General features: G+C 40.9%; 1 protein-coding gene and 1 long non-coding RNA gene across 11 annotated transcripts in view; one reads left to right on the top strand and one right to left on the bottom strand.

Moving 5' to 3' along the window:
• The window catches only part of YWHAZ (tyrosine 3-monooxygenase/tryptophan 5-monooxygenase activation protein zeta), a 42,070-nt gene extending 29,486 nt beyond the window's left edge, over nt 1–12,584 (bottom strand). Inside the window, exons 1-3 of one of the 10 annotated variants that reach the window (XM_072603380.1) lie at nt 12,436–12,584; nt 11,424–11,686; nt 8,438–8,742 (exon numbers count right to left, since the gene is read on the bottom strand). In XM_072603380.1, the coding sequence (XP_072459481.1) occupies nt 8,438–8,731 (294 nt within the window). In that variant the 5' untranslated portion in view covers nt 8,732–8,742; nt 11,424–11,686; nt 12,436–12,584. Of the gene's footprint in view, nt 1–8,437; nt 8,743–9,634; nt 10,282–10,561; nt 10,782–10,859; nt 11,045–11,423; nt 11,687–11,941; nt 12,058–12,435 lie in introns of those variants that run through there. The other 9 variants (XM_072603379.1, XM_072603381.1, XM_072603384.1 and 6 more) reach the window with 9 other exon arrangements.
• Nucleotides 12,373–26,187, top strand: part of LOC140500653 (uncharacterized) — a 76,534-nt gene continuing 62,719 nt past the window's right edge. Inside the window, exon 1 of the long non-coding RNA XR_011965818.1 lies at nt 12,373–12,488. This is a non-coding gene — a long non-coding RNA (uncharacterized lncRNA). The remainder of the gene's footprint in view (nt 12,489–26,187) is intronic.

The following is a 26,187-nucleotide window of genomic DNA, read 5'->3' as shown; positions in this document are numbered from 1 at the left end:
GTTTATCTAGTGAAAGGGTATCTTTTATTCAGCATTTAAAAGAGTATCTTGTAATGAATTCTTAAAATACCTGATTGAGTGAAACTGCAAAAACTTGTGTCCTCAAGATTCATAATACAAGATCTTATTATTGGATTTACTATTACTTTAATGAGGTCTTTGCAATACTTTCATTCAGGGGATTAAAGTCTCCTCTGGATGAGGACCAAGACAACTCTTTTTATACTAAATTCTGAACCATGGTGTGGTATCCATATTAATCATTTCTATCAGAAAAAAAAATTCTTTAATAAGATGTATTCTGGAAGGCTGAGACTGGGGATCAATTTAAGAACTTTTACTCGCAAGGCATTATTTCTCACCTAAGTGATTTATAAGAATTGATCTTCTATTAACTACTGGTTAGTTTTAACAGTGCCTTTTGGCACTGACTCCCAAAACTTAATATAACAAATCTTTCAGTAGTAACGAAAAAACTTTTCATAGTTGAAACTTTCAAAAATCCAGGAGTTTAATATTGTCAAGACAAGAGATCTGATTCTCTTTAAGAGGCAAGTCTCTTAATTTTCTTAAATACTTTTTTTCCAAGCAGAAAAGTGGGAGCAAAAAAGTTAGCTCTCAAAGCCAGTAACTTTATCATTGTTGTTCTCTAGATGTCTAATACATACACATACCTACAGATCAAGTTCTTGAGGGCAAATAGCCTTAAAAAAAAAAGACCCCAATACAATTTCATTACAAGCAGTCCAAGATATAAACCATGGGTCTTTTAAGGTTTGAAAGTCAGGATTTAAGAGACAGTGTGGCAGGGAGGAGAGACCATCCCTTGAAATAAGGGTATAGGTCCCAGACCACCCTACTTAGGAATATGGATTGTATTTTCTTAAGTGGCAGCTAGATGGAAAGTGATGGGTCTAGAAACAGAAGGATCTCAGTTCAAAGACAACCCTGGGTAAATCACTTAATCTGTTTGTTGCCTTAGTTTCCTCAACTGCAAAATAAGGATAGAAAATAATAGCACTTACCTCCTAGGGCTGTCATGAGGATCAAATGAAATGAGAGTGCCTCGCACAGAGAAGACACTTAATAAATACTTATTTAAAAAACAAAAAAAAATTAGGTTGGCAAGGTGGCCCATCGAAGTCTACTTTACCTATTATACAGACATGAATTTATCCTAAAGTTGGATGGGATCTTGTACATCTTCTACATTTTGAAGGCTGCTTCGGAAAAGTCATTTATAACACCATTTTGGGCAAAAATAACCCCCCAAAACAAAAAAAACCTTTAGATTTCTAAACATCTGACATAACTAGAAACTTGTGCCATTTTAAAATCTATCTGGGTCTGAGGATAAGATGTTTCCAACTGGAGCAAAGTACCACTTATTTGTGTTTTTTAAATGAATAAAATAAAATGCATGAAATTACAAAGGAAACCACTTGTAGTAATTTTTCAAAAAGTTCATATACACCAGGTTAAGAACTCTTAAGATGAAATACTTTTGCCAATGCCACATTGAGTTAAAAGTACAACATAAGTAAGTGGACTAGATAGCCTCTAGAGATGTCCTTTCCAGTATGTATTTATGTATAGCTGTGTGTGTATATAAATTTTACAATTTGTTTTTAGATTTTTCTTGAGGAATGGGCAAACTGAGAACCATTCTATCAAAAGGAAGCCACAACAATTTGGGGAGTTAATTTATTCTCTTACTCTGTGCTAGTATGTTGTTAATTCTACCCTGCACACTTAATCATAATAAAATACAAGGAACTAAATAACCTCCCATACTTAAACTGATTAAGACAGAGTTTGAATGTCAACAGAAGAAATGCCTCCCCTCCCAGAGGCAAGATCAATATTTAAATGCCTACTCCTTGTTAGACACACAAAAAACTGGCCACCCATGAATAGACCAAATCCTCCAAATTATAACACAGGACCATACATAAGTCTGAGAGCTATAAGAGACTCTAAGGTCAGCTATCTGGTCAATCCCTTCATTATCAGAAGGGGAATCAAGGAGGCCCAGATGTGAACTGACTTGCCCAAGGTGACATAGGTAGGAAACATATCAGGATTAAGATCCAAATACAGGCCTTGCAACTCCACCCTACCATATTGATAACAATTTTAGACTTGGGGGAAAGTACAATAGGGCACATAAGACAAGGTCCTTACACCTTCCAATAACTTCTGAACTAGATGAACAGATTAAAAACCATAAGAATCCAATACAACACAAAAAAAGTGTTGCAATATATTGAATACAAAACAAAGATTAATGTGGCTTTGAAGTGTCAGTAGGATTTAGATAAGTAAAAGGGAGGATAAGGCATTTAAGCTAGAGAAACAACAGGGCAAAAGCACTGAAATATGAATTAAAAGCTGTGTCAATCAATAAACATTTAATAAGCACCTATTTTGTGCCAAGCACAATGATAAAACTCTGGGAATAAAGAGGCAAAAGACAGTCTCTCCCCTCAAAGAGTTTATAATCTAATGGGGGAGAAAACACGCAAATATATTTACAAAGGAAGTTATATTTGTACATGTATAGGAAGCTGTTAACAAAAGGATGGCACTAGAATTAAGAGACTGGAGAAGGTTTTGGGGTAAGAAACCAGGGAGTTCAATACAAAGAGCAGAGGGGGACAGCCAGAGAAAATGCCCTGAGGTGAGAGATGGAGTGTATAATTTGTACAATAATCAGGACAATGTTAGTGGATCAAAGACTACCTGTCAGGGAATTAAGTGTAAGACTAGAAAAGTAGAAGGGGGAAAGCAAGGTTATGAAGGGCTTTGAATGCCAAACAGAGTTTTTTGGTTTTTATCCTGGAGGATAAACAGGGAACTACTAGTTTATTAGAGGGCATCTAGGTGGCAGAGTGAATAGAGTGCTGGACCTGGAGTCAGGAAGACCTGAGTTCAAATCAGGTCTTAGACACTTACTAGTGTATGACCATAGGCAAGTCACTTAACATAGTTTGCCTCAGTTTCTTCTCTGTAAAGATAAGCTGGAGAAGGAAAAAGCAAACCATTCCAGTATTTTTGCTAAGAAGACTCCAAATGGGGTCACAGAAGAAAAGGGCATGACTGAACAACAACAAAGTTTATTTTGGGGAGAGTGGGGGTGGGAGGAGATATGGTCCAACCTATGCTTTAGGGAAATCATTTCAGTGGCTAAAGTGGATATTGGAATGAGAAGTCTCTTGAGGCAGTTGGAACTACCAGCAGGATGGTAGAAAGTGCATTAGATAGCTTCTAATCTGATACCTTCACTTTACAGATGTTACTTTAAGTTTTACAAAAACACATAATGAGGTAGGTGATATTTTTCTGATGGAGAAGTTGAGACACAACAGAGTTTAAGTGACTTGCCAGGATGGTACTAAGTGTATGACACCATGTGTCAGGTCTGTGACTTGAATTAAAATCTCCAACTTAAATGACAACTTTCTTTCTCTTACACCTTACTTGCCCAACCTAGCGTTCTTTCTATTACATCCTGGAAGAAATAAAACACCACCATGAGCTACAGCAGTATTTTAATAGGATGAAGTAAGTATTTTGTCATAGATGAATGTATGATATTTGGGGTGGAGTAGAAATAGGGGCAATAATCTAAATTCTATGACTATCCATGACCCCCCCAAAGATGAAGAAGCACCTACCCCTTGGGATGGAGGGGAAAATATGGTCTAGGGGTGTGAAACGTTTGTTTACACTCTTAATTAAGTTATAAGGATCATGGATTTAGACCTGGAAGAGGTCTTAGAGGCCTTCTACTCCTTTTATTTTACAAGTTGGGGAAAGTCCATCTTGGGAATTAGGAAGACCTGATCAAATCTTGCCTCTGACACATTCTAGCAAGTATGACCAGGTCTAAGCACTTCTAACTAACCTCTTAGTGACCAATGAGAGCTTCTCTCACCACACAAACCCATTCCTCTCTCCCCAAAAAGAAAAAGACTATTCACTTGTGTCTCAGAAAAGAAACCAAAAATGGCAAGGGTTAACAATTCACCCTCAAGACACAAGAACCCTCCTTTGCATAGCAGACAGTAGCACCCAACAGTCAAAGCCTAGATCCATTAGTTAGTCAATTCAAGTCATCAAGAATCTAAGGACCTACTATATGCCAGGAACACTGCGAATATAAAAAAAGCCAAAAACAGTCCTTGGTCTCGAGAAGCTCACAATACAATGAGAGAAAACATGCAAACAACTACGCAAACAATTAAGAAATATACAGGACAAATTAGGAATGATCACAGAGTGGGCCTGGAAAAGGTTTCTTTTAGCCTCCCAGGAAAAGTCTAGATTGCTTCAATGTATCTTAGGGATAAATAAGTGCTATGACAAGAGTTCATAATAAGGTGTTTGACTTCAAGAACCTTTTCCCTAAATTAAAACAGCGAACTTAATTTCAAATGCTAAAAACACACACACATAACCCAACAACAACCCAACAACTCACAAAAGCATCATAAGAACATAAGATTTAGAGCTGAAAGAGTTCCATCTAGTCCAGGGATGGGGAATCTGCAGCCTTGAGGTCATGTGGCCCTCTAGGTCCTCAAGGGTGGCCCTTTGACTGAATCTAAACTTCATAAAACAAATTCCCTTAATAAAAGGATTTGTTCTGCAAAACTTGGACTCAGTCAAAAGGCTGCACCAAAGGACCTAGAAGGTCCCTGGTTCTCTATCCCGATCTATTCCAACCACTTAAGTTTTACAGATAAGGAAATCGAGTTCCAGAGCTTACTTGATAACCAAGTATTAAGTGGAAGAGTTAGGAATTGAACATAGGTCCACTGACTCCATATCCTGCACTTTCCACCATACTTAGTTACCTTCCCTTTTAAAAAACGATCTGCTTTCATATATGTAGGCATTCAATTCAACAAACTTAGTGCTTACTATGTGCAAAGGTACTAAAAAAAACACCCAGTGAATGAATGACCCCTAGCTTCTTCAAAAGGCAGCCCCCATTTTCAACAAGAGTAATAATTTCTTACTCTTTTCTAACCTAAATCTGTTAGAAATGTATGGACTGCTTCCTTTACTAGACAATTAGTAAATGGGTCCCTGGAATACTTTCCCCAATAACTTTGTGTTTCAAGGTCAATGATTCTTGTCCTTAAACCTTTTTTTTTTTAAATTTTACTTAGCCAACTTTTTGGCTGTCACTAAACAATTCCCCAAGGTCTTGGCATTTTTATCTAGTAGTGGGGCCTAAATAAATGGACAGAATACTCTGGTATGGATTTGACCACCACCATTAAAACAGAGCACAAGTCGAAGCTTTGATAAGGTAGTGACAATACTGCCAATCCGTACCACATACTGAGTGCTCATCTTTTTTGTTTCTGATTGCTTCATCACATTCCCTTGACTAACCCCCCAGATTTGCCAGAACCAAGTGACTTCTACAAAAATTGCTTATTCCTAGTGGTAGCAGGTATTCTAAGCTGTCAATTCCTAGAACAGGAGGGTTCTCTCATGCTTCATAGCCACTATACATGGTTAAGTTTTAATGATTGTACTACTAGAGATAGGCAATGTAATTATATCATATAATTTGAGTAATTTATATTTGGCATAAAGTACACAATACTGAAGGTCTGACTTGTTTACCTTGCTCAGTATTCTTCTGTCCCCTCATGATGCCATACAATCACTGCCCAGTTAATGCACAAATATTAAAAGGTTCTCAGGCAGATTTGAATTTAAGCAGCTTGTATTAAGATTTCATTTCAGTACATTATCAAAAATAACTAACCAGCCACCATTGTCAACTTAAGAAAATTGACATAAACATTTTTTCCCCTATGCTTCCTTCAAGTAACAAGAGGAAATCAAGCAATGCAGAAGCAGATAGATACATAAATGTAAACTCAAGCTAAGTTCATGAGTACTTAGACCAGGTAAGCTTTACTTAATACTTAGAGAAGTTAACTCTCCATATTAAATACAACAAAGGATAGATAGGTAAGCTATGGTAAAGCAGTGATAATATTGCCAATCTGCACCACAAACTGAGCCCACCCCCTTTGTCTCATAAACAGGTGCCATACTGGATTGATTTCAGAAAAGTCGTCAAGTACATACTACACTTATTTCCAGGATATTCAAAGAAAAGCAATAAAGATCTCCCAGAGTTTCTGCTCTCAACACCTTGCAGGAAAATCAGAGAGCCAACAGTTGACACATGCTTTTCTATCTGCCTACTGATACATAAGCTCTTCAAGTCTCTTCACTCAGTTGATTGTCAAAAGAATTTTAAGGGGTACTGATCTGAAATCAAACACTTCTCTAAACACAAATAATAAGCAAAAAAAAAAAATCAACTTTATAATGGATAGTTAACTGCAGTTTTTCATGTATGACAGTATTCAAGATCAGTGGCAACCTCAAATCTGGTGAGTTGAACCCCTTCTTATACACCATATGATTATATATGAGAAAAGATCAATAGTATATTTTCATATTCTGTTGAATATGAACCTTTTATTAACTACAATATAGATGGGCAATACGGTAGTGATAATTTTTTTTAAAGTTTCTATTACCCTAACATAACAATCTCAAAATCTAAGACAAATAAATATACAGGATATAAAAGAATTGAAATTATATTTTAAACACTGAAATTCAATTAAGAACTCAGTCTTTGATAAGTCAAAGACCTTAAAGATGCTTATTTTGAATAGAGCAATAGAGAAAATTCAGATGAACATTTAACAGCACCTTTTGTACAGGAATCTATAAATACCTACCTGGAAAGGTAGATTATCTTTTTAGCACAATAGTTCTTTTTCCCCCTTTTATCCAAATTTTAACCTCATGCTGACTTGTTTAATGGAAGTTTGCAGCAAAAAGAAAAAAACAAAACAAACTTACCTAGCAATTTCAATAATCAAAAAGAAAATCATCAAATCTCATGTTGAATGAAAATATTCAAATCAGACATCCAAGAAAATGAAGCGAATTCTTAAGTTAAACACATGTACTAATACTAGCTGATAATTAAAACTAAAACCATAATTAGGATGACAGAATCATTTTCAAGCTTCTAAATTCACTCTTCAATAATCCAATGACACAATACTGAGTCCCTTTTTTTATATTTTAGGACACAATTCTCCATATAAAGTCATTAAAAAAAAAGTTACAACTCCAAGTGTACCTCTGTATTTCCAATTCATGATCAGCATAAAAATATTAATTGTCTTTCACATAACCAAAATAGTTTGAACATACAAAAAACCAAATAACTCTCCTGGGTATTGGTCATAAATTTCTCAGCACATAAATCATTTACATGCAAACATATTAATGGCAAAAAAATTTCAATAGAACATTATAAAAACATTAGTTCTTTAATCTATTTAATATAAAAAGTTGTCAAACTTGACCATTTTCAAGGTGCTATAAACTGGTACAAAAGGATTATACTATCAAATTCTATATTCTCTAGGCCAGGAAGGCACTTTGATAAACCATCCTTTCTTAGAATTAAGCTGAAAAATGAATATTTTGGTTTTCACCTCAACCTATACAGAAAATTCATATTTGAGGTGCTCAGAATCTTTATCCTATTTTCCAACAAGGTAGATGTCAGACTTTTCTGCTTGGCTGACTCATTTATTAACATTAAATTAATGTGTTCATCTTTGTTGCTGAAGAAGACCATGCCATCAGAGAAATAATGACATGACCTTCACTTGACTTTCTTTTGCGTGAGGGAGGGCTGTGCAGGTCACCAGCCTCACTTTTCCTCCAGAGCCATCTGAATCTAATGACTAGATATTCATCAGGATGACTGGAGATGACCCAGGATGAGGCAATTGGGGTTAAGTGACTTGCCCAAGGCCACACAGCTAGTGAAGTGTTAAGTGTCTGAGGTGAGATTTGAACTCAGGTCCTCCTGTTCCACTGCACCACCTACGTTAGCTAATCCAGGGAAGGGTACTACATCCATAAGGAGACTCCTATCACAAGTCTTTTACATAAAGTACAATACACAAGAATTCCAATAACTTTACACACACACACGCACACACACACACGAAAAGTAGGCATACAAAGCCTCTATGTTTAAGTCCCATTACTCTATCCATAACTATCTAAATATAATTTGTCTTCTATCCCAAGTACCAAATGACACCACTAGAATAAGTTCTAAGACAAGATGAAAAGCTTTAAATTTTCTTTTAAGTAAAGATACTCCACCTCCCTTCCTCTTCTACTCTCTCCTCCATTTGGGATATAAAGGGGGACACCATCATTCCATAAAAAAACATGAATCTTAGATCTTACTCAATTTTATAGAAAACAAAAATCCAAGGAAGGCCATAATCAAGCTTATTATATCTGATATGCTCTACAACACAGAGAAGCTATATTCAACGTATTTATTGATTCTCACCAGTACATCATTGCAGATATCTCTTAGTTCGGTCTCAATTTTCTCTCTGTATTCTCGGGCCATCTGCTGTTTTTTCTCAGCACCTTCCGTCTTTTGCTCAATACTTGAAACAACCCTCCAAGATGACCTTCGGGCCCCTACGACATTTTTGTAAGCAACAGAGAGAAGATTCCTCTCCTCATTGGATAATTCAGCTCCTTGCTCAGTTACAGACTTCATGCAGGCTGCCATGTCATCATATCTCTCAGCCTGCTCAGCCAATTTGGCCTTCTGCACCAGCTCATTTTTATCCATGACTGAATGTTCTAAAGGAAAAAAAAGTATCATTTAAAGACTTAAAAAATTAAAATATAAATCGTAGTCACAATAACCTCCAAAGTACACCAATTTCCCATTGCCAATGGACATAAAAATTTTTTACATAGGATGATCAGAATCAAAATGGTTAATAGACCAATTTATCCTGATACAGATTCTGGATACTCCAGAAAGTTTCAGAAGTTTATTAATAAAAATGCTGTTACACTGTCTACAAGGCCGTAACATATGAAGTCAAATACTCAAAATTACAATTTCCAACCTTATCACTGAACCAAAATTTAGCAGTTTTTCTAATTGTTAGGAGTTATACATTATTTTTATGATTTGAAAATTTCATTGAACCTTTTCAAAAATACACGCCACTTTTACACTGATATATCCAAATTACATAGCTTATTTCTGTTTACATTCATAATGCTTGTACCATCAAGATAATAAAACAAATTTATGGACCAGTTTTGGTAACATGGTTAATATTTTATTAGAATTTGCTACAGTATTACTAGATTACTTATTTGGATCACCTTTAGTGACCAGAAAGGTATACACGTCCAGTTTGTGAACTGAAAAACATTTTATAATTGTTTCAATTATTCCCTCTTTTCTCCTAATTCTAAAGCTCCCCTGAGTCCTAATTTACCTTCTGATAATTTTACCTCAAACTGACAAATTAAAAAATTTTGAACAATAAGATTTTATAGTCACTTTGGATTAAGGAAATTCTTTTATGTTAATCAGTGAAGATCAGCTTTTCTGTCACTATTGAATTAGAACCCTGTTATCCATCCCCCCCCCAAGGGAATCCCCAAATATCAATTTTTGACACATAACTCCACACACCCAGTAATGGGTTCCTGTCTTCAAGTAGATGCTCACCTAGCAGAAACTGTTGGGTATATTTAAAATGCCTACACTCCTCTTGATTTTCAAACATTTTATTAGGACAAAGATATTTTCTAGAGATCTAATTTCAGTCACTAAGATGTTATACTGACTATCGAAACAGGTATAAAATGTGCACATTCAAAACTAGCTGCAGAACAATGTTTTGGAATATCCTCCAACCCTGGGATCCAACGGAAGTGGAGGTTCTCCCATGAAATAAAATGGTGCTTTCGGCATTACTCGTTCGTGGCCTCACCCATCAAGCCTGGACAGAACAAGGGCTGAACTCGACCTCGGGGCAGGCCTTCCAGGAGCCCGAGGCAGAGCCCTCGCCCCCTCCCGGCTCCAAGCGCTAGTCCCCTTCGCCTCCTCCCTTTGTCATGGCGGATCTGTGTCACTGAGCCCAGCCCATGGCTGGGAGCGTTAATTCCCCCCTCCAACCAGAGCGAGAGGGAGGAGCTGCCCGCGCCCCCGCCCGCGGGGGAGGGGGCGCCGCTCGGGCCCGCCGGACTGCGCGGCAGCAGTGCCTGCCCCACCGAAGCGGAACCACTACGAACCCGGTAATGGACACACCCCGCGGGGAGCGACATCCGCCGCGGCCGCCCGTCCTCGAACTGCCCCATTTACCGAGGCGCTGAGGACACAGCAGCTGCAGCAGGTGGGGGAAGAGGGCAGATGAGCCACGCCCAGGCAGGCGGAGAGCCAGCCCTCCCCCAGGCAGCCCGGCCGGCCCCGACAAATCCGGGCAGGGGTCTGAGGACGCGGTAGCGCCCTTCCGCCGACCCCCACGCCCAGCCCCTCCCCTACCTGATCTCCCCGCCCCCACCCCATCTCCCCCACTCCATTCGCCAGGCCTTAATAAAGCCCCAAAAAAGCCCCAAACCCATCCCAAGGCTCCCTTCCTCCCACGGCTTCTACCGCGGCAATTCAGCTCCGCTCCAGCGTGTGCATGCCCCACCCTGAACCTTCACTCCCGGGGGTGGCAGTCACCCCTCATTCACGCCCAGGAGGGCTACCTCGCCGGGGGGCTACCTGCCGGACACCTCCGGGCAGGCCCCGATCTACCCTCGGCCGCGGGCCCCTCGGGCAGGGTTGGGTGCCCCCTCCCGCCGCCGCAGCGCCCGCCCGCGAGCACGGCGCCGAGCCTGCGCCTCCGAGAGCGAGGGCGGGGAGGGAGAGGGAGGAGGGTGGAGAAGAGAGGAGGGGGAGGCCTCACCTGCGCCGCCGCCGCTACTGCAATGCCCACGGCGGCGGGATCATTATCTGGGGAGGTAGCCGAGCCCGGGGAGAGGCGGGGACGGAGGAGGAACAAGGCACATTTTTACACTTCCCCCCCTTTTTTCCAGAGAGTCACTGGAGGGCGGGACGCGGGGCCACCCCCGCCGCTCCCGGAGCCTCGAGGACCGACGCCGGTCCCCGGGGATCTCCCGGGTGGGCGCGGTTTTTTCTTTTTCATTTGGTGGGCGAAGGGGGGAGGGGAACGAATAGGGGCAGATCTGGGGCCGAGTCGTTGAAAAACTGTTGCTCCCGAAATCACTAGCCGGAGGCACCAGCAAACGCGGCCCGGCTCCAGCGGAAGGGAAGCCGCCGCCCAGTCTCCGCCTGAGGAGACTCCGCCTCAGCCCAGCGCCGCTACCGCCCGGCCAGGCGGCCAACCCGGGGACGTAGGGAGGGGGCGGCCGTGGAGGAGGGTGATTTCTTCCCCCACCCCACTCCCACCTTCTTCCAGGGTAGAGCTGAGAAGAGAAATAGGCCGGGGTGCGGTGGCACCATCGCTTACCTGTGCCCGGAGTGAGTGGCGGCGGACGGACGGACGGACGCGGGGTTCAGCGGTCTCTGGGCGGCGGCAGTGGCAGCGGCGGGGCTGAGACTGTGTCCCTATATCTCTCAGCTCACAGGCTCCAGCCGCTCCGCAGACACGGGGTTTCCTCCAATCACTAGCCCCGGCAGCAGGGGCACCACACGCACGATGACGTCAAACGCTGCTATGGCAACCGCTGATTGGTGCCCACCGCTCCAGGGCCCAAGCGCAACCGCCGCTCCCTGGCGCGCGCGCGAGGAGAAAGAGCGAACGAGCGAGGCTGGGGCACGCGCGCGACCCGACTTTTACCCAGCCCCCACCCCTTTCCTCCTTTCTCGCTCGCCAATCCTGATCCCATGAGCGTCTGCGCGGGGCGCAACCACCCTCCTTCGCCACCTCTTCCCCCGCAGCCCCTCCTCACCACCCTTTCTTCCTCCGCCCCCACCGCCCCTGAAACTCCTCCCTCCACCCCGCTGAGGGAAGAACTGCCGCCCCACCTTAGTTTTTCGCTAGGTCCCTCAGCGCCTGCGCCAGTCACTCCCTCTGGCTGAGGCAGCGGTTCAGCAACATCCGGGGCCTTTCAAACTCTACCTTTACCCCGCCTCCTACTTCCCTCTTCCTTCCCCCCCCCTCCCCACCCCCCCAGCCCTCCTCACCCCCCGCCCTTTGCCGCGGTTACTGCCCCCAGGGCTGGGTCCAGCTCCCGGATAGTGTGAGCTGCCCCTCAGCTCCTGCATTGTGATCGATCTGGGGTGGGGCTGGGAGTAGGGTGGGGGCCCCACCAGGAACGGGCCGGGGAGGGGGGTGGGGGGCGGCAGTGGTGGGGGAGGGGCAGGTGAGCCGCCTCGCCCCTCCCCCATGCTCTCTGCGGGGCGGGATCGGGCGGGGCGGGGGCGGGGTAGACCTGGGGTAGACGTCTCCCCGCTCCATTTCTCCCCCGCCCCGTGCTCTCTTGCCCTCCCCTCCCCCCCTCACACCGGCGCCGCTTTACCTGCTCGGCTCGGGGAAAGCTGCCTTGTGACCTTTTAAGGCTCGGAAAAGAAAGTAAGGAGGCCAACCCCCTGAGTGAGCGTTGAGTGACGGGAAAGTTGTCCAATCCGGAGCTGGGGATCTGAGAGGATGGACGACTTGGCGAGGACTACGGGGGCGGGCCCTAGACCTAGGTGGCGAGGAGGAGGAAGGGCGGGAGGGAGGGGAAGCCGAGGACGAGGGACTCCGAACCCGGAACGCCCGGGGCCTACCTGGGCTGGAGAGCAGAGACCTTGACGGAGGGTGGCAGACGGCGCTTCGAGGACGTTAGGGAAGTCAGGAGGAGGAAGAACGGAGTGAGCTGCAGCAATAAGTTGACCGGAGTCTCCTCCTGGGCCCATGAGGGCTGTCCGGCCATCGCCTCTGTTAGGCCTCTTGGTACAGGGATTGAAAATGCGGGCCAGGATAGGCCAGCACTTTAGGTGTTTCAGTGGGAAATATAGAAAAATGGGTCAGAGGAAAAGGGCAGTCAGCGGGAGGAAGTGGTATTAGTGCCACACGCCCCAACCCAAGCTGCCAGGCCTCCCGTTGGAACTACGCCGAAATCGGACTCTCGTTGCTTTACATTTAAATGCAAGAAATGGACTTGTAGGAGAGGAAGAACTCTTCCCGCACTGTTGTCTCAGAATGGTCAGTGGAACCTTTTAACAGAAAGGCTCTGTCAGGGCTGGGAACCTGCGGCCTCGAGGCCACATGTGCCTCTCCTAGGTCCTCAAACAAGCTTCACAGAACAAAGCCCCTTAATAAAGATTTGGACCCAGTCAGAAGCCTGAACCCGAGGACTCGGAAGGCCACGTGTGGTCTTAAGGCTTCCGGTCCCCACCCCCGGGCTAGGCAGTTAGGAATGAGAGGCTCAGCTTTTACTTTCTGTCTTTATAAGCATCTCTGCCTAAATACCGATCGTTTTATAGACTTGCTACATCTGCTCTAGTACTATCGTTTTCTGCAGGCACTGGTCACAATATCTGAGGCCACCAAGCAGTCCAGGAAACTCCTTGGGGACCGTTTGTCTGATTCCCAATTAGTATGGGAATGGTAAGGTTGCAGAATCAGGCAAAAGTTAGCCCTGATGAGCCCGAGTAGTGGGTTTTTTTTTTCCTTTTCCCATGAGGTCAGGGTTCACCTAGTGGGGTGTTTAAATCACCTATAACAGCTAAATGAATTCTGAGAGAATGACTCATTCAAAGTGAATAATGTTTAAAAAAGCATAAATTATCTCTTATAAAGTGATGCTAAATTGTTTCTAGTTTCATACTAGGCCCTAGAAATTTGACAAAGGATATTTAAAGATACACTGTCTTTTAATGGAATGCTTTCAAATCTGTGTACAGAAAATGCGCTCAGATTTTTACATTTTTACTTGTATATGAATACAAGTTCATATATTGAACTTACTTTGGGGAAGAACTAAGGGATTATATTATCGCTATACATGCTTTAGTTGGCTAGGAGAACAAAGATTTAACAATTAAAATATTTACTAAGCATTTGCAGTTTGAAGATAATGTAAGTACTGTGGGAGGTAAGACTCAATAAACATTTATTAAGTGCTTAATAAGGAGGGGACACTGAACTAAGTTCTGAGGATACCAAAAAAATGGCAATCCCTGCCCTCAAGGAGTTTACCATCTAATGGAGAAGAGAACATGCAAACAAATATACACAAAACAAGCTATGTGCAAGATAAATAAGAATTAACAGAAGAAGGTACCAGAATTAAGGAGGGTGGGGAACGTTTTCCTATAGAAAATGGAATTTTAGCTGGGACTTAAAGGAAGGCTGAGATGAGGAAGGAGAGCATTCTAGGCATGGGAGACAGCCAGAGAAAATTCCTGGAGCAAAGAGTTCAAGTATCATTCATGGAACTGCCAGGAAATCAGTCCCTGGATTGAATGTCAGGCAGTAAGGTTTAGGAAGAAAGGTAGGAGGAGACTAAGTTATGAAGGGCTTTGAATACCAAACAGTGAATTTAGTGTTGGATCCTAAAGGCAATAGGGAACCACTGGAGTTTATTAAGGGAGAATAGGTTGAGGTGATATGGAGGAACCTGTGCTTTAGAAAATCAGTATTATTGCTACCTTCAAGGAGCTTATTACAATTTAGTGGGGAAAATAAAGATATATGGTAGACATGTGGAAAGTCAAATTTAACAATACTTCGAAGAGATGTCATAAGGTTAACAGAAGTTAGGAATAGAAAGGCAGATTTTAGGGGTCTAAATTGAACATAAATAGGTTAGGCAACTGTGGCAATAGGTGAGGTTTCCAAGTGTAGAAAATACAGTTTATGCCTATATTTCAGGTGGAAGAATAGAGGAAAAATGTGCCTTGAAAAAAATGATTTTGAAGGTATAGTTGGGCCAATGCAGTAAGAAGAGATTTGTAAATCATTTAACCTCTCTGTATTTTAATTTGTTCACCTATAAAACTGTATATCCCCACCTTTCTTATCTCACAACTCTAAGATGAAATGAGCAAATACGTTTTAAGGTGCTGTGAAAGGTAGAATTTTTCTCTGGAAATAAAGCTACTTAGTTCCCTTAGCTGGAGAGAGGTTGATTCCAGTATCTCACATCTCTCCTAAATCCTCTACCTGATACTACCCCCATGATTTCTCTCCAAGTTCAACAAACTTATTTCCCAAGTGGGAAAATGTAGCTCATTCAGTTAGAGCTAGTGAGTCTAGCCCATTAAGATAGTGTCACTCAGTTCTGAGACCCTTTGGTTATATAGGTATGTCTTTATTATGCCCTGTTAATCACTGAGGCAAAAAAATATGACTGGACCCACACAAGTACCTACTCCTCAACAAATTCAATTTTGAATTAAATACTGACATATGCAAGCCACTAGGCTAAGCACGGAGGAAACAAATGAAAAATGACAGTCTTTGTGGGCAAGTTGCTTATAGTGTAGTAGGGGAGGGAGGAAGGGGTCAAGGACAGAGATAGGACATGTCCGCAAGTTTATTACAAGGTAAGATATATTAGAATTAAAGGAAATCTTGGCCAAGTGTTAAAGAGAAATTTGAAGAGGGGAGGTTTTGTGGAAAAGTGCCATATGGAAGGAGAAATTGGAGAGGGGGTGGATCTTCAATAGATAGAGGTGGGAGCAGGGTGTTTCTTTTCCAAAAAATTGGGTATGATGGGTTGACAGATGAGAACTGGTGAGAGTGGGGTAAGGTGAACAGTTTGGTTTGACTAGAAGATAAATTATGTGAAGAGGAGTAGTAAGTCATAGGCAGGATAGGTAAGTTGGAGATAGATTGTGGAATTTCAGTGCCAGGGTGAGTAGATTAATCTTTATTTGGTAGGCAGTGAGAAGCTGGTGAAAGTAAATAAATGACATGTTTATGGTGGTACGTTAGTAAGAATAGTCAGGCTGCTGTTTAAAGCCTGATTGGTCCGAGGAAATTGAGGCAAGTGATCCAAGTTAAAAGGCTGTCGCTATAGTCAGACTGAGAAGAGATGAGGGTCCAAACCAGTGTGTTTGTAAGTAGGACTCAAAGACATTGTAGAAACAATAGGACTTGGAACTTGATTGATATGAGTGAAAGAGCAGGAAACCATCATGGTACAGTAAAATAAAAAACAAAACAAAACATGCTGGATTTCAAGCCATAAAACTTGGTTTTGAAACCCAGCTCTGTTACCACCACTCCATTTGTAATCTTGGGAGTATCACTTGATTTCTCTCATCTTCATCTGTAAAGTTAAGAAAATGGGACTAGATGGTCTCTAAGGCTCCTTTCAGCTTTAACTATATGATGGCATAATCCTTCTAGAATTTAGGGTTATGTATTTAAACATTAGGCTTATATATATCTTTGATTGGAGAGTCTCTTATAGAGGATATTGCTTCATTTGAAACCTCAGGTGCAGATGAGATCATTAAAGGTGAGTATACAGAACGTATGGAAGGCATGCTTACCGGCAGAGTCTTGGACAATACATACTGTTAAGATAGCAGAAAGGGATGAAGAGCCTGAAAATGAGATAGGAACAGTCAAAGAGGCAGGAGTAATCATGAGAGTACCATCTATATGAATCAGACACTAAAGGAAGAGGTCATATTTACACACTCGACTTCCTTGATCATATCAGTTGCCTCCTTTTCCTATGCAAAATATTGTTTTGAAACTTTGGTAATCTGGTATAAAGTCACATTAATATTTTGGCCTAACTGGCCAAAGTCCTTTGCAGTAATATATTGTTGGGCTCAAGATCTGGTGACTAACCATAGATGAGCAGTCTTTGAGCCATGTGAGCCTAAGCATGGGGTAACCATTGGAAAGCCTAATACATGACTCAAAAAAATGAGAAGGGAAAAAGAAATAGAACGGTAGAAGAGAAGAGGAAGGAAAGTCTAGCCTCACTGTTACAACACTTAACTGAAATTTAGGAAAAGCATTTGTTCTCAGTCACTCTGTTGTCTTCTATGATATTGGACAAGTAAATTTTATTACTTTTTCTTATAAAATATTTATATGATAGTATCTTACACCTAATATTCTTTGACCTGTTTCTTACCCCTAGACTCAATAATAATTCCTATTACCTGATCCTAGGTTTATAATTCTAATCTCCCTTGTCCTGGCCTTCTTAAACTTGATATGTTTTTTAACTAATATTGGCATCAAGTATAGGGTATTTTTAATATTTTCTAAAAATTACCTAGTACGCTGTGAAGATTTAATGAATATTCAGTAATTTTATATGTATATATTATAGTTATGAGGCTAGGGTAGATATTAAATATGAATATATCATTTGCTCAGGAATATCCAATAACCTTGCTCAAGGATAAGCATAGTTCACAATACTTTTACAGAATTGGGGCTAAGGATGATCATTCAATCTTATCCTATTTTATTTGGAATTGGGCACATAAAACTGTAAACACCATTTCCTTTTCAAAAATAGACAAGTGTTGGAGGTTTACAAATATTTGCTAAGATTTATTGGCATTAAAGTGAAGGTGTTGGCATATACTAGTTACTAAATGAAATAATGGGAATGAGAGTACTTTGTGCCTGATCCTATACAAATACAAGATATTATTATCATCATTGCTGAAACCTTGTCTGCATTATTCAAGGACTTCCTCTGAAGAAGTAATCCCATGAGAAGAGAAAATGAGGAAGACTACATGCACTATCATGTCCATCCAACCAGTTGAGTCAGTCACTTTGTGACCCATAAGGCCTGTGTAGGGAGCTAGAAAGGCAGGCCTAGTGCCAGGGTTTCAAATGTATGCTCATTTACAATTCAAGATTGGTCAGCAGCAGGCAGGGAGGAGAAAGGTCAGATGAAGAATTTGTCCCTTGCTGGCCTTGCATTTCAGTCCCAAGGACCCAAGAAGAGGCATAGTGAACATTTGGAATTCATTAAGGCTAAAATGCAACTGAATCTTAGAAAAGTGGAAAAGAATTTGGTTTAGTAGAGAAGGTTCTTCCAGAGGACCCAAGGACATTATGATTTTCTCCCAGCTTTCCTGGATCTAAATTATAGCTGATTGCATTTTATTCTTAAAAACTTGTCTGGGTTCTACCTCCCTTTTTACACTTATTTCAGGATAGTTGCTCTCAACTTGAAACCCTTTTTTAAGATGTATGTTTTCCTCTCCATAAATCAAGGTGACTTCTCAGAATATTTCAGTAGTTCGATGGGAAAAGCAGTTCATACCCAGTTCACAGAAGGATATCAGACAACTCATTTGAGGAAGCCAAATAGGTTTTTGTACATGATTATCTTTCAAACAGTTAATGCCTCACTTATTTGTTAGACATTGATTTTTTTAGACAGGTTAATAAAGTTGGCAGGCTTCTGGCTAGAACAATTAAGGAACAAATAAGTAACTGTTGTAGGAACATTTTAATTGATAAGCGTGCAAAGAAAGAAATGGACAAATTTGCTGATGAATTTCAACCAGAGTTTGTCAGATAATCTTCTTATGCAGTTTATAAGGCACTGTTGAACAGCAGTGTCTTAATAAGAGTTGTGACAAAATGAGTTTACAGCCAATTACTTTCTATGCATGTAAATAGCTATGTAAGAGGCACAAATAAGTTAAAATAAGTCAGCTAGGATGTATCTGTAGATATGAGAGAACAGGCACTGAAAAAGTAGTACAAAGGTCAATTGGTAGAACAATTGAGCAGAAGGAGCTTGGGTGATTTTAACGAAGTTTTTGATTGTTTTATTGGAGTAACTTAGGAATCATAGGTCAGAAAGAACTGGGTGTTGTATTTGAGGTTAAGTAGAAAGGGAAGAAATAGGCACTGGGAGGGACTTAATACCTCTAACAGAGACAAAAGGGAAAGAAAATCTGGCTTTTAAAATTTGACCATGACGTCTTGTAGCTTACCTTTACTGGAATGAACATGAAATTTTCTGTACAGACAACTAAATAGCATTTGGCTCCAGAATGCTAATTGAATTCTGAGCCTCCGTATAGATTTTTTTTTTTTAATTTCAGACATTAGAACATTGAGACTTCTGATTCATTCACTTTACAAACCTATGACAAAAGACTTAGGCTCTGGTAATGAACTTTGTAAACTTGCTTATCTTAAGAAATTTAGTAAAAACCTTATTACTAGTTTGATTACAAACCTTTTAAATTGTTTTCATTTATGTGAGTCTGCTTATGAGTAAATTCTAAACTCAAGAACAAGGATATTTTCATATTTCTTGGCCACCTGCTCTCTTCCCCTTAATGCTTAGTTCGGTGCCTTATATATCATAGGTATGTAGTAATTAGTTGTTCAATCAATGAGTTTGAGTTGAAAATGGTTTTCCATGATATTGTAGTTGAATAACTTCAATAATTCACATATAATTTTAAAAGCTTAATGTTAATAATGTTACCCTTTCCCATACATTTTACAATAAATAATAAATTATTAAATTAAATTAAATTTCCTTTCATTTCTCTTATTCCTAATTGTAAATGTAGTAAATGCTGTAAATGTAGATTAGAAGTGAAATTGAGAGGATACTATCCTCTTCGCTTGAGAATAAGGGCAGGCGATCCTCCAAGCCACACTATTAGACAAGAACCTAATTAGTTGACTTTGGGGCCAGCTCTTAGCAGCTGTTACCCTCTGGCAATCTGATCAGCCCAGCACCAGTTCTCTGGTGTCTTCCTGCTACCCACAGATAGAAACATTACCAGGTACCATTTCTAGAGGTACATTCTACTGCACATAGGTCATATTTTCCTTTCCTTCCAATTCCAAATGGAATAAGGCAAAGGAAGGGAGACACCTATTTGTGTATAATGTCCTGACTTATGTATCTTGCCTTGGTGACCTCTAGGATATTCTGAAGATAAGCTTGAGTGGTTTCCAGTTCTGCCAAAGAGTCATCCATTTTCAGAATTTTGGTTCAAGTGCTGAGAGCAGGGAACTGGGAATGGAATTTGGAGCAAGGAAGTTGTATCTGGTGCAGGAGTAGCGTTGCTATAACAAAAGTTTGTGGTAGTAAAAAAAGTAGGTCAGTCATATTGTATGAAATAAAAATGCAGAAATTCTGTTGCAGGGTATGACTAGTACAAATTTTCTGCCTGCCAGATTGGGGATAGTAAGTGATAAGTGAATTTTGATTTGAGAGGCAATAAAAAGGATGGTTCAGAAATTTGGTCTGAAGTGAATGACAAGTCCAAGAAGTAGAAGGCCACTTGGAGAAATCAATAAGTTGTTTTGGAAAAATAAGTGGGTATAGTATTGGGAAGAATAGAAGCCATTTTCATCAAGGTATTAAATCCTGCTCATCTTCCCTTTTCCTCATTTTCTGTCACCACTTTCTCCTTTTTCACATGATGAGATAGCCTTGCTCTTTACCAAGGTTAGCTCTCTATTTGTTCTAGTGATTGTGTTCCATCCTGTCTCCTCCAACAGATTGCTCCCTCTGTTATCCCCATTGTCTCACTTATTTTCAATCTCTCTGTCTCCAGTGGTTCATTTCCTTCTGCCTACAATGATACCTATGTCTCCCTTATCATGAAAAAAACCCTACTAGATCCTTCCATTCCTGCCGATTATAGTTCTATTTATCATCTGCCCTTTGTAGATATCTTCTAAAAGGCTACACCTTCAATAGTTGCCTCCACTTTCCTCTCCTTAACATCTTACAATCTGGTTTCTTGCCTTATTCTATCAAAACTGTTCTCTCCAAAGTTAATAATCTCTTAATTGCTAAATCTCATGGCCTTTTTTCAATCTTCATTCTCCTTGATCTCTCTGTAGCCTTTGACACTGTTGATCACTCTCTCTTCCTTGATACTCTCTTCTCTCTAAGTTTTCAGGATTCTACTCTCTCCTAGTTTTCCTCCAACCTATCTGACTGCTCCTTCTCAGTCTTCTTTGCTGCATCCTCCTCCAGATCAGGCCCTCTAACCATAGATGTCCCTCAGAGTTCTGTTTTGGGTCCTCTTCTCCTTCTATAGTACTTTACTTGATGATATCAGCTCCCATGGATTTAATGACCATCTTTATGCTGACGATTCTCAAATCTACCTTTCCTTCTCCAAACTCTGCTGATAACTAATTTAGCATCTCCAACTGCCTCTCAAACATCTTGACCCAGATGTCTAATAGACATCTTAAATGCAATATGTCCAAAACTCTTCTCCTCTTATTACTGTAGAGGGCAACACCATTCTTCCAGTCCCTTAGACTTCCAACCTAGGAGTCATCCTGGATTTCTCACTGTCTCTCAGCTCCCATATCCAAGCTGTTGCCAGGGCTTGCTGATTTCACCTTTGTATCATTCCCTACTCTCTTCTTACACTGCCACCATTAGTATATACTCTTATCATCTGATGCCTTGATTACTGACATGGTCCACTGGTGGATCTACCTGCTTCAGATTCCTCCACATTCCAATCTATTCTCCATTCAGCCACTAAAGTGATTTTTCTAAAACAAAGGTCTCATATAAACAAAGATCTCAATAAACTCCATTTGCTTCCTTTTGCTTCTAGGAATAAATAGAAAATGCTCTGTTGGCCTTCAAAGTCCTTTACAACCTCACTTCCTCCTACCTTTCCAGTCTTCTTACACCTTACTTCCCAACAGGTACTTTTTAATCCAATAACCATGGCCTTCTGGCTGTTCTACTCTATCTCTTGGCTTTAGGCATTTTCTCCAGCTATCCCTCTTGCCTGGAATGCTCTACCTCCTCTGATTCAACTACTGACCTCCCTTGCTTCCTTTAAATCCCGCCTCCTATGGGAAGCCTTACCCAACTCCTTTTAATGCCTTCCCTCTGTTAATTCCTATTTATCCTATTTATTTATATAGCTTACTTTGTATATGTTTATTTGCATGTCATCTTCCCCATTAGATTATAAATTTCATTAGGTCAGGGACTATCTTTTGTTTCTTTTTGTATCCCTGGTACTGAGCACAGTGCCTGCCACATAGTAGTTATTTAATAAATGTTTAATGGTTGAATTAGCTGTCCCAGAGAAGATGGCAGATCTAGGACAGCATTTGTTCATATGGAAGACTAGGAATTCTGTGTTGATACGAAGTCTAATCCATTTTCCAACCAAATCTTAAGCTCCAACATCTTAGTGAATTTGTGGCCACCCAAAGTCCAAAGTGACCACCTTCAGGGATTTGAATACTCCATTGTGTCCAGTGTCCAGACTATTATGGGACAGATATTATAGGAATATAGTTGTCTGTCCACCACCTGTTGCTTCATTATATGAGGCCTTATGTGTAGAAATGTGTCTGAAATGGAGTCTTTTCAAGGGATTGAAGGTAGAGTTGGCATACAAGGCAGTTGAGCCAGCACATTGTTCTGGTTGCAACCATTACTATGTAGCCTTACCTTGATTTCACTGAGACCATATAGCTGGCTGTGAAATTCTTGGCCTTGAGAACATTTAAACATTATACTCCATATGCCAGCCTTCAAGATACCTTCAACAACCTGCTTATCATTTCTTTTTAATTTTAAAACCAAAACCAGCTAAAAAGACCACGGCTGAATATGTGCTGAGAACATATACTACCATCACCACCAATATCATCAACCCACACCACCGTTCCACTTTATCTCTTGCTCTGAATTAATTAAGTCAATGCTCCCATTGCTTTTGGAAATAGCCTGTTGGGTGACTATTCAATGGATCAGCTGGGCATCCCTAACACTCCTAAAATCAAAAGAAAGGTTAACTATAGAGTAAAAGATCTAAAGGAGGGTACAATGGAAAGGGAAGAAAAAAGAGAGGGGAGGGTTGAACTAGATGAGGACAAGACTGTGGACAGGGCAAGGGAGTTTTCACCTTGGAAGACTGACTATGAATCACAGAAACTGGGGGAGCAAGAGAATGTGAATTGGCTAGCCTTAGTGCTGGAGAAGTGCCAGTTGGTCAGAGCCATTTGGCCCCTGGGGATGACAGAGAGGGCCATGGTGTTTGCTTTCCAAACACTGAGGTGCCGGAGTTTCATCTGAAAGTCTACTCCCCAGGCATTGGATTAAATTAACATTTGGTACAAAATCTTTGGCCATATCCCAAGATTGTGGGGAATGAGAAACACCCAGAAGGTAGCCTACATGTGGAAAATGCTCCCAGTTCTGTCATCCTGGAGTTCAAGGCAAGTCCAAGTGTCCTTACACTTGTAAGGACACTTTAAGAATTCTCACAAACCCCAGAATATCCCTATCTTTACAATGTTAGGAGTCCTTCCTGTGGAATCATCCTGACTCTTTGTTAGTCCAGTAAATTCTATCTACTCTGTGTAGAACTGACACCCTTCTAACTTTATGTAGAAGCAGTGCTTGTAAAGACAGGTTAGGACTACAGAAGTTACTTGGTGTCATGCTTGGAATCTTCTGAATAGATTAAGATGTCCAACTAAGTCATCATACCACAGTCTTGCAAGTCATAGAACACCAAATAACACTAGATTGTAGCAGGTTCATTACAGAACTAAGTGGTGAGATTTTTAAAAGCACTGACTATGGAAAGAATACCTGCTTTCAAGTTCCTATAACCCTGATGCTTTCATGCTGTGTGACTTTGTACAAGGCATTTGACCTTTCTGAGCCTAGCACAACAAAGACGTCAAAGACTGAGGGAGAGGTCCTTATATGTTAAATATATCAGCATATTTTGCAGTAAGAAAAATGGGTGCTTACTGGGGAATGGCTGAATAAATTATGGTCTCTGAATATAATGAAATGATAAGAGAAACCTGGGAAGTCTTGTTTTGTTTTTTTTTTAATTTTAAAGTTTAAATGCAAAAAGTACATGCCAAATGGTTCAAGATGTTGGGAGATGTGAGAGAAGGACCCAGTACTAGATCAGGTATTAAAGGATGAATTTTCCAGAGAAGCAGAGAGAAGGCAGGAAAGAGATTTAGAATAAAAGGAAGGTTAACTATAGAGCTTAAAGCACTAAACTTTTGAGACTTTATATCCAATCTTTAAGTCTTGTTTGTACATTAAAAACATTTCCTAGATGTGTCCTTTTCTCTCCACTCTCACAGTCACCCTTGTACAGGCCCTCATCCCCTTATGCCTGAACTATCACAGTAGTCTTCTGGTTGGTCCCCCTGCCTCAAATCTCTCTTCTAATCTTTCTTCCACTCAGATACCAAAATGATTTTCCTAAAGCTTAGGTCTGACCATGTCACATTTCCCCCTCAATAAACTCTTATGGTTCCCTATTACCTCCAGAATAAAATATAAAATCCTTTGACATTCAAAATCCTTCATAACCTGGCTTCCTCCTACTTTTCCAGTTTTCTTATACTTCACTCCCGAAGGTTCAGCTATACAAGCTTAATTACTGTTCTTCGAACAGGACACCGTACAGCTCTACTCTGGGCTTTTTCACTGCCTTCCTTGTCTGTAATTCGTTTCCCAACTTCAAGACGAAGCTTAATTTTCAACTTCTGCAAAAGGTCTTTCTTCTTTTGTCACTCTGTCTCCAACCCCATCACAAATGAAAATGCCTTCCATTTATATGGCATAAATTTTTCCTTGAAATTTTTCTTTTTATTGTATCCCTAGCACTTAGCACAGTGCCTGACAAATAGTAAATGCTGAACTAATGCTTGTTGACTGAATTGATGCAGAGTAGAACTGAGTAGAACCAGGAGAATATTCTCAGCCTCCTCTTCCCACCAAGGCAATCAGAGTTAAGTGACTTGCCCAGGGTCTTATAGCTAGTAAATGTCACCTGTCTGAGGTGAAATTTGAATTATGGTCCTCCTAACTCCAGGACTGATGCTCTATCTACTGCACTACCTACCTGCCCCCAGGTGAATTATTTAAGTGATGACCATGTTTGGGGTCTTATATTGACTATCTATTCCAGTTTGATTTCAGGATAAAAGTTATCACAAGGAGGTTGACTTAGCTCAAACACAGCATGAATATGCAGCAAAGATACAGTGGCATTTAGCTTTTATTGACATGCTTTTCCTTTCCCCCTTTGTCTCCATGTGGAAGAATGCCATGACTTTTGTGGTCCTTAGACATCTACTATGTGAGGCACCTCAATTCAACATGAATGGGATTTTTATGCCCTTAGATGAACAGGAAGCTTGTGTTAAGGGAGATAGGATATGGGGGCAAAACAGGATCTGGAACTGGGGTGAACAAGAATGATCCAAGCTAAGCTGAAGTTGCCAGGAAGTATAGACATTGCAGGGCAAAGAGAGTTGGTTCAGTACAGAGTTGGGGTTGATGTCAGGAATCCAGATCAAGTTCAAGGAGGATACAGATCACTGAAAAGTGAGCCAGCAAGAGTGCTGAGAGAGTTAAGCAATCTAGACTGAGGAATCCCAAACACTTAGGAGGGCTGCCTTTCTTGCATCACATATTCCTGTATGAATGTTCTAGCTATGAACAAACACCAGCATCAGATGTGTCTCTGAGGTATACCACCAATCAATCAGATATTTATGAAGTGCCTACTGAATACCAGACACTGTGCTAAGCACTGAGGAGACAAGAAGAGGCAAAAGACAGTCCTTGCAAGATGAACGTGCAAAGAAGTATGTACAAAGCAAGTTATATAGAAAATAAATAGGAAATACTTAACAGAGAGAAGGAGCTAGAATTAAGAAGGGCTGGGAAGGCTTCTCATATCAGCTGAGTCTTCAGTAAGTGCTGAGATCTCCCTTCCAGTTGTGCCACCTATATAGCTGCTCTTCCTGTACACCTTTCAGTCTCTGCACCGTGGAAGCAGCCATGCCAACTGTAATTGAACTGTAGGTATGAGTGTCGCTGAGTATGCACATCAATCTGTTTACTTTTATTCAGCCATCTTCTGTAATCTGGACTAGTTCAAAAGAGGGTTTAAAAACAGGAAAGAGAAAAAACAAGGGTCCGAATTCCATACTTTGGATCATGAGATGCTTGGTTATTGAAAATTGAATGCAAATACTTAAAATAATGAGATATTTCTGTGTTTTAGAAAATATTCATTTCAGGAGCATAGCCTTGTAATGGGGGAAAGGAAGGAATAAGTCCTTTTTTATTATAAAAATATATCTAGCACTTTCAAATTCTTTTAAAGAAAATTTCAATAGAGTCAATGTGTTGGAAAAAGTAAAGCGTCTTTTATGTTTTAAATCTGAAAGTGACCTATAGTGAGCAAATAGATTTCTTTGTTTTAGGACCAAACTAGCTATTGGTGCAAGTGCATTAAAAGACATATGTCTATAGTCAACAAATCAAGAAAACGAT

The sequence above is a fragment of the Notamacropus eugenii genome, chromosome 4, assembly GCF_028372415.1.
Source record: "Notamacropus eugenii isolate mMacEug1 chromosome 4, mMacEug1.pri_v2, whole genome shotgun sequence".
Lineage (NCBI taxonomy): Eukaryota > Metazoa > Chordata > Mammalia > Diprotodontia > Macropodidae > Notamacropus > Notamacropus eugenii.
The sequence above is the reverse complement of the archived record's forward strand: the minus strand, read 5'-3'. Positions and strand labels throughout refer to the sequence as shown.